The following is an 8,078-nucleotide window of genomic DNA, read 5'->3' on the forward strand; positions in this document are numbered from 1 at the left end:
GCCGGGGCAGGGCGCTCCCGCACGCCCGGGTCCTCCGCGGGGCTCCGTCCCTGCTCGCACCCCTCCGCGGAGGGGCTGGGGCACCGGAGCCCCCCGGCGCCGGCAGCGGCGGGTACCGGGCAGGGGGGGAAACGGGTCGAGCGCGACGTCGGTGCCAGGAAAGGGCGCCGCGGCCCGGGCGCGTTCCCGGGCGCCGGGTGTCTCCGGGGGCCGCGGGCAGCCCCGGAGGTTTCCCCGACGGAGGTCGGCTCCGGCCCGCGGCGTCGACGTGTCCCGCGGCTTCCTGCGCCAGCGGCGAGAACCGAAAGTGCCGCGTGGCTGTGCGGGTGCGAGACGGTCTGCGGCGCTCCGGGCCCGGCGGGACCACGGCTAGGACCCAGCGGGACCCCGCAAGGGTTAACGTCTCCCCCGCCGGCACTTTGGCAGGAGGTGGGAGGATGGAAACCGAGGGGCTTTTCGCGCCTGGAAACCCGTCCAGGACTTTCCAGGCGTTTGCCGAGGGCCGGGCCGCCGGCCAGCGGAGCTGGGAACGCCCGGGGGGCCGGGGGGAAGGGGCTGCGGCCGGGCACCGGCGCCGGCAGATCCCCAGCAGCCGACACTGCCCCCAGCCACCTGCCTGCTCCGGAGCCGGGCGCAGCCGAGCGCACAGCGTCCAGGTGCGGCACCACCAGCTCAGCCGGAAAGAGCCCGCGGCCTCGAGGCCGACAACCACGATGGCAACCCAGGCACATGCGGCCAGGCCTGATCCACGGGGAAACGCCGCCCTGGAGTGGGCAGCAGCTGCTGGCACCTTCCCGAGCCATCTGGGACCCGAATCCGGGCACCRGCCTGGCCCCTTCCCCACGGCGGGATCGGCCTTGCAGCCGGGGCCGGCTCCGTCCCGTCGTGCCCCCCGGCTCGTCGCCCATTGTCCAGCCATGGTGCCGGAGAGGGGCCGGGGTTCCCCCGCCCCATCACTGCGGCCCCCGCGTCCCAGCGGGGCGGGAGTCGAGCTCGGGTTTCTCCGGCCCTGGCTGGGAGCAGAGTTAATTGGAAACAGCCGCGCCAGGGAGGCTTCTCCGGCAGAGCCAGCGGCAAAGCGTTTCCAGCTGTTGGCGGAGCCCCTTCCCACCCCGGCCCCATCGCAGTTCCCCCCGCCAGTGTGGCCGGACGCGAGGGCCCGGGGTCCCCGCGGTGCTGCCCGGCGCCCCCGGGCCCAGCGCCGAGTTCACGGATGTTTATCCGCGGCCGGGCTGTGCCGGACTCCGCAACGGCGGCGGTCACTGGATCCGACTGGGATAAACATTGCCCTCAGCCCGGCGCCACGGCGGGACTGGCGCATTCGGGCAGCCCATCGCCTCCGCGTCCTGGGAAGGAGCCCTGGGAAAGGGGGAGATGGCCGGAGCCCCCCAGCCCTTTGCCCCCATGTCCCGGGAAGGAGCCCTGGGAAAGGGGGGGATGGCCAGAGCCCCTGGCCCTTCCCCGCTCCAGTACCCCCTTTCCCAGGCAGCTGGCTCGGAGTGCCGAGYCGGGCCCAGGGGAGGGCAGGAGCCGCAGCGGCCACCCCGGAGCGCCCTCGGCTCGCACCAAGCCCGGCGACACTCCCTGGAGCAAAGGGGCTGAAACTGCCTTCCCGCTTTTCCACGGGCAGCGGCGCCTGGATGGCACCCGGACGGCTGTTCCCAGCCCAGCTCCGCCGCCCTTGAGGGCACCACGAACCCTCCCCGGGGCTCAGTGGGAACGAGCCCTGGGGGAGCGAGACTGGAGGGCGGCTGGCACCGGTCGGAGAAAGGATTTGCGCACCCGGAGCAGGCAGGGGGACACGGGGTCCTGCCGGGAGCAGCTCCGGGCGCCCCATGAACGGCACCGGAGCTGAGCCGGGAGCTCAGAGCCCGCAGCCGGCAGGGAAGAGGAAGCGGGCGCCGGAGGCCGCCGGTGCTATCTAGCAAGGCATCGGCGGCCGGTTTCCGGCCCCGCACGCTGCAGAGGCTCTGCCCCGGGGGGACACAGCCGGCAGCTCCGGTCTCCCCGGCATCCTCCCTCCCTCCCTCCTCACTCCCCCTTTCCCTTCCCTTCCCTCCCTTTCTCTCCTTCTTCTGTGCCTTCCCCTCCTTCCTTCCCCCTCCCTCCCTCTCCCTTCCCTCTCTCATCTTCCCCTTCCCTCTCCCCTTCCCTCCTCCTCCCTCCCCCCACATCTCCCCGCTCCCACCTGCCCCCCCTTCCTCCCTGGCCTCCCCCTTCCCCGCCCCTCTCTCCTCCTCCTCCTTCCCGCCCTCTCCCCTCTGTCCCCTCCTCCCCGCTCCCGCCTCCCTCCTGCCCCTTCTCTTCCTCCCCGCCCCTCTCCCTCCCCCTCCTCCTCCTCCCCGCTGCCTTCCCGCTCACTCCTCACCCCTCCCACAAACAAACACTTCCGCTTCCGCTCCGCCGCCGGAAGTGGCGCCCCGGAGGACGCGCGCACCTTGAGGACGTCATCGCCGCGCGCCGCGGCGGCCGCGCGGTCCCGGCGCTCCCGACCCGACCCGACCCGGACCGGACCGGACCGGACCGGACCGGACCAGGCCGCCATGATGCTGGCGAGGCCCCGGGCCGCGGCCTGCACCAGGGCCGCTGCTGCCGCTACTGCTCGCGTGAGGGCGAAGCCGGAGCAGGCGGGAGCGGGGGCAGCCGGGGGTCAGAGGTCGAAGGTCGAGGTGATGCTTAGGGGCAGGGTCAGAGGTCAGAGCATCGCCGGGGTCAGGGGTTAAAGGTGACAGCAGTATCAAGACAGGGAGCTGGGGGTCAGGGGTCGAAGGTCGGGGTGATGTTTAGGGTCAGATGTCAGAGCATTGCCAGGGGTCAGGGGTTAAAGGTGACGGCAGTATCAAGGTGGGGAGCTGGGGGTCAGGGGTTGAAGGTCAAGGTGATGTTCAGGGGATGGGGCAGGGTCAGAGGGCAGGGCCATCCTGGGTCAGGGGTTGAAGGTCAAGGTGCTCTGTGGTGTCAGAGGTCAGAGGTGAGGGCAGCAGCGGAGGCAGGGCTGTGACAAAAGCCTGGGGGTCAGAGGGCAAAGGTCAGAGGTGAGAGGTCAGCCTGTGCCCACACTCACGACCCCGCTCTCCCCCGAAGGCTCTGTCCACCCCCGCGGGGCCCCCCGACACCCCGGCCCCGACCACCGCCGCCACCGCTGTTGCCGCTGCTGCACCCCGGAGTGGTGAGTCGGGGCCTCTGCGGGGATGGGGGGCAACGCAGTGGGGTGAGGGTGCCCCAGGGATGTGGGGCCGGGGGGTACTGGGGCCTGGGGTCGATGTAGTGGGGTCCGGGTGCCCCAGGGATGTGGGGCCGGGGGGTCCTGGGGCACAGGGACAAGCGCAGCAGGGGCCGCAAAGACGTTTCCTGGCCGCCGCCTCCCTGCAGAGAGGCTGTTCCTGGAGCGGCCACCTGTGCTGCGGGGCTGCAGCGTCGCCATCCCCGCGCACCGCACCGCTGTGCAGGCCTGGGTGGAGTCGCTGCGGCACCCCGACGACACGCGCCTGGGCCTGGCCGACCTGCACCCCGACGTCTTCGCAGTGAACCCCAGGTAGTGCCGCGCCGCGCCGCTAACGAGCCCCCGGAACGGCCCGCGGAGGCGCGCGGAGGGGCCGAAGAGCCGCCTCGCGCCCCCGGCCGGGGACGCTGGGCTGGTGACGCCCTCCCCTTCTCCGCAGGCTTGACATCCTGCACACAGTCGCCATGTGGCAGAAGAACTTCAAGCGGATCGTGAGTGCGGGCAGGGGGAGGCCTGGGGCAGCGAAAACACCCTGCAGTGGTGGCAGGGGTCCGTCCCGCAGTGCCAGGGGGCGGTTTTGGGAGTCTGGCCACCCCCCTGAGCTGGGCGCGCTCCGTCCCCTTGCAGAGCTACGCCAAGGTGAAGACGCGGGCCGAAGTGCGAGGCGGCGGCCGCAAGCCGTGGCGGCAGAAGGGCACTGGGCGGTCGCGGCAGGGCAGCATCCGCTCGCCCCTGTGGCGCGGCGGTGAGTGGCCGTGGGCGCCCGCGGGGAGCGGCGTGTCCGGGGTGGGGTTTCCCCTCTCCCTGCGCCGTCCGGTGCTGCCGTGCTGACCCGCGCCGGGGTCCCTCGCAGGGGGCATCGCCCATGGCCCGCGGGGCCCCACCAGCTATTTCTACATGCTGCCCATGAAGGTGCGAGTGATGGGGCTCAAGGTGGCGCTGACGGTCAAGCTGATGCAGGTAGGCGGCGCCGCGCGTCCTGCTCTCCCTCGCCTCCGCGCCCGGGTTGGCGTCGTCCAGCCGGACCCTCGGCGCCTGCCGGGGAAGGGCGAGACCCCCCCGTGGCGCCGTCAGCTCTGGCTGCGGCTCGTTTTTGGAGCTGGGGACCCCCCTCGAAATGGAAAGGGGGACCGGGATGCTTCGGGCCACGGGGTGTCGCATCCAAAGTGTTCCTGCTTCCAGGATAATCTGCACATCGTCGACTGCCTGGAGATGCCAACCGCGGACCCCCAGTACCTGGTGGAGCTCGCTCGCTACCGGCACTGGGGCCAGTCCGTGCTCATCGTTGACGTGTGAGTGTGAACACGGGGACGGGCTCCACGTCCGTCCCGTGTCGTGTCTGTCCCGCAGCCCAATGTGCGGTGCTGCCTGGGGGAGCGGCGGCAGCGGCTCCCCGCCAGCGAGGGAAGCCCTTCCCTCCCTTTCCTCCAGCCCGCTCGCCTTCGAGAGCTTCCCAGCTCATCCTTTACCCTCTTTGCCTCCCGTCCAGCAACGAGATGCCCGAGAACATCGAAAACGCGGCAGCCAGCCTGAAAACCATCACCCTGATTCCCGCGCTAGGTGAGAGCTCCGCGGTGGCCCGAGCTGTTCCCCTCTCGGCCCCCCTCAACCTGCCGCCTCCCCTGCGGGTTCCCCGCCCTGGCGCGGAGATGCGGCAGCCTCCGGGGCCGGCCCGAGGGAGGAGTGCGCGGCGGACCGGCCCCGACCTGCTCCACGTCCCCGCAGGTCTCAACGTGCACAGCATGCTGAAGCACCACACGCTGGTGCTCACGCTGGACACCGTGGCCTTCCTGGAGAAGAAGCTGCTGTGGCACGACACCCGCTACTCACCACTCTACCCCTTCTCYATGCCCTACAGCGACTTCCCCTAGCGCCGGCGGGCGGATGGGCCCTCGCTTGGCGCCCGCGGGACCGTTCGGAGCGGGCCAGGCTGGACCCCACGGCGTGTGGGGGTCCCGTGGGGCGCCACGTGCCATCCGGGCCATTAAAGTGAGGTGTCTCCAGGCTGTCGCCTCTCTGTGTACGGAGTGGTCTCTTTGTGCGGCGCTGGCTCTCGTGGCTGCTTCCTCCCGAGTTCCAGGAGCTGTGAGACCGGTGTGGGCTGCCACGCTCCGAGAGGAGCGGCCGTGGCAGAGGGATCCGTGGTCCCCCTGGGAAGGACGGAGCTGGCCAGCCCTGCCGGCCCCGCTGAAGCACCGGGTGCCTCTGACCCCCTTGTTCCAGTGCGTGGTGCTTCCGAAAAGCCCTGCTCGCAGGGCCCTGGCAGAGAGTCAGGGCCAGGAAAAGAACCGGGTTTCCAGGTCACCGTCCAGCCCTGGAAGCTCTTGCAGCCGCAAGGAGGAAGGGGACAATAAACACATCATGTGCGTCCTGCCGCAGAGCAATCCCCGGAGTCCAAACAAGCTGCGGCGGAGGGTGGGCAGAGCTCTGCCGCCTTCCCGGGGCCGGGGCACTCGGCGCAGCGCGGGCTCCGTGTGGCTTACGGCCTTGCCGGCTCCATGTGGGCTGAGCTCGCGCCTGAGCTGGCATCGCCGCCACTCCGGGGAGCTCCTGTCCGCAGCGGACCCGAGGGCACGCGCGGCTTTTCCTTCGTAACCTCCTGACCGGCGCACGCCGTGCCAAGAGCAGGTGCAAGCGCGGGTAGGTGTTGAAAACGCCCTCGGCCCACCGGGCTGGCAGCGGCTTCACGAGCAGAGCAGGGCTGGGGCGCGTGGGGCAGAGGCTGGCGGCCTTTGTGCAGAGGGAGCAGCATGGCAACGCCAGGAGATGGGGAGGGGGGGAAACTGGTACAATAGGGTGAGTGATTGCGGAGGAAGGGGAGGAAATGTGGTAACAACCGGTCCTGGCCCTTCCTTGTTGCGGGGGCTCCGCGCTGGCTGTCAACAGCTTCGGCAGTGCCGGCAGGAATGGATCTTCTCCAGAGCTGGCGTGCGATGGTTCTGCTCTGCCTCCTCTTGCCGGGAGGTGAGTCAGGCGGGCTGGGGAGTCGGGGCCTCCCTTTCCCCGAAGTCCTGGCGGTTCCCGGTGCTTCCCACCGCTGCCGGGGCGAAGCCGGGGCCTCCCCAAGTGCAGGCCATGTCTCTGCGGCTGGCGTTGGGGGTTGCGGAGCCCAGCCAGGGCCCCAGGATCCTGCCCGGCTGCAGGTGGAAAACCGCAGGGCTCGGCAGACCGTGGGAAAGCGGCGCTGCCGGAAGGAGCTGGGGCAGCGGGTTGGGCGGGGGGCCGGGGCCAACGGCAGCCCCTCGCCGCGTGGCTTTGGGGGCGCAGCGGGGCCGGGCATGGCGCTGAGCTCCCCGGGGGCTGCGCCGGCAGCCGCGCGGAAGCGCCGGTCCGTCATGCCGCATCCCGGGCTGGCGGCTCCCGCTTCGCACGCTGGGGACGCGGCTCAGCTCTCAGCCCCAACCCGGTGCCGTCTCCCCGGCCCCAGGGCGTCCCAGCCCCTGCGGCGTGGCCATCTCCCCCGAGGAGCCGGCGGTGGAGCTCGGCAGCTCCATCGTGCTGAACTGCACCAGCTCCTGCGGCAACTACAGCCAGCTGGGCTGGGAGGTCTCCGTGCAGAAGATGCTGGCGCAGGGCCCCGGCTGGGTGTCCCTGCACATCCCCAGCGTCTCCGACTGGCACCTGGACCTCCAGTGCTTCGGCGTCTTCGGGAAGCAGCGGGACATCGCCGTCACCACGCTCCACGGCTACAGTGAGCGCCGCGGCGGGGCGGCAGCATCCCGGGGGTCCCGGTGGACGGCGGAGCAGCCGGATGCCGGCTCTGCCCGCCGGGATCCTCGCACCGCCGTGGCGGGGGGGAGCCCAGGGGTCCCCGTCCTTCCCCGCTGCCTCCATCCCTCCCTCCTGTCGCGCAGGGCTCCCACTCCCGCAGATCGACCTGGGCGAGGAGATGGTGGCGGGCAGGGAGGCGCGCGTCGCCTGCAACGTCTCCAGCYGGCTCCTGCCCCCGGGCCCGCTGGACCTGGAGCTGACGCTGACGCTGAGCGCCGGGGGCCGCACGCTGAGCACCGCCCGCGGCCGCCCCTGGCTGGTGCACGGCTTCACCGCGCGCCCGGAGCAGGACGGCCAGGAGGTGACCTGCGAGGCTCTGCTGCACCTGGGCCGGCGCTGGGTCAACGCCAGCGCCGCCGCCACGCTGCGGGTCTGGGGTGAGCCGCTGCCCCCCCTTCCTTCCCTCCTTCCCGGGGCTGCAAAACCYGGGATGCCCGGGTGCACCGGGGGCTGCAAGCCCGGATGCCGGGGCCCCCTTCGGTCTCCCCCCCCCATGCGACCGCCACTGCTCCCCACAGCTGCGCCCTACGGCGTGAACGTCTCGGCCACCCCAGACCCCTTCGCCGCCGGCGAGAACCTCACGGTGACGTGCCGGGTGCAGGGCAACCCCCCGCCCCAGCTCCGCTGGGAGCTGCCCTCCAACGCCAGCCTGGAGCTGCGGGACGGGAACGCCACTGTGGCCGTGCAGGGCGCCGGGAGGCAGCACAGTGGCACCTACCGCTGCCTGGCCGCCAACCGCTACGGGGCCGGCGCCGCCCGGGCGGACGTGGGGTTCCGAGGTGAGGTGCCCGCAGGGTCGCCCCGCAGCCCGCTGGTGCCCGTGGCCGTGGCGCTGGCCGTGGTCGTGGCGCTGGCCGCCGTCGCCGGCCTCTGGTACCTGTCGCACGCCCGCGGATGGAGACCCATGCAGGAGGGGGCCCGGCCGGGCTAGCGYCGCCCGCGCCGCGCGCTCAGGGCTGTACGTGCAAGACAACAAGAGAGATTCTCCTCTGAGGCTCCGTGTTTTCTGCGCTCGCCCCGCTGTGCCCCCTGCGCAGCACCGCCTGCGCCCACGTCCCTGCTTGCTCGGGGCTGTGCCAACCCC

The 8,078-nt window shown here is 71.9% G+C and overlaps 2 protein-coding genes across 3 annotated transcripts; both read left to right on the forward strand.

Moving 5' to 3' along the window:
- The first annotated feature begins 2,449 nt into the window (after nucleotides 1–2,449).
- On the forward strand, nucleotides 2,450–5,236 carry MRPL4 (mitochondrial ribosomal protein L4). Of its 2 annotated transcripts, none has more exons than XM_026088761.1 (9): nucleotides 2,450–2,669; nucleotides 3,085–3,169; nucleotides 3,373–3,535; nucleotides 3,663–3,714; nucleotides 3,851–3,968; nucleotides 4,077–4,183; nucleotides 4,406–4,515; nucleotides 4,713–4,783; nucleotides 4,949–5,236. In XM_026088761.1, the coding sequence occupies exons 1-9, from the start codon at nucleotides 2,544–2,546 to the stop codon at nucleotides 5,092–5,094; spliced, it is 978 nt and encodes a 325-aa protein (XP_025944546.1). In that variant the 5' UTR covers nucleotides 2,450–2,543; the 3' UTR covers nucleotides 5,095–5,236. The 2 variants fall into 2 exon arrangements, with proteins under 2 accessions (XP_025944546.1, XP_025944548.1); XM_026088763.1 differs by having other exon boundaries at nucleotides 2,451–2,606.
- Nucleotides 5,237–5,701: 465 nt separating this feature from the next.
- On the forward strand, nucleotides 5,702–7,975 carry LOC112976968 (vascular cell adhesion protein 1-like). Its single transcript, XM_026088760.1, has 5 exons — nucleotides 5,702–5,863; nucleotides 6,110–6,187; nucleotides 6,651–6,914; nucleotides 7,078–7,371; nucleotides 7,513–7,975. The coding sequence occupies exons 2-5, from the start codon at nucleotides 6,130–6,132 to the stop codon at nucleotides 7,923–7,925; spliced, it is 1,029 nt and encodes a 342-aa protein (XP_025944545.1). The 5' UTR covers nucleotides 5,702–5,863; nucleotides 6,110–6,129; the 3' UTR covers nucleotides 7,926–7,975.
- Nucleotides 7,976–8,078: the final 103 nt, after the last annotated feature.

This window comes from Apteryx rowi, unplaced genomic scaffold (assembly GCF_003343035.1).
Source record: "Apteryx rowi isolate R43461 unplaced genomic scaffold, aptRow1 scaffold_782, whole genome shotgun sequence".
NCBI classification, from domain to species: domain Eukaryota; kingdom Metazoa; phylum Chordata; class Aves; order Apterygiformes; family Apterygidae; genus Apteryx; species Apteryx rowi.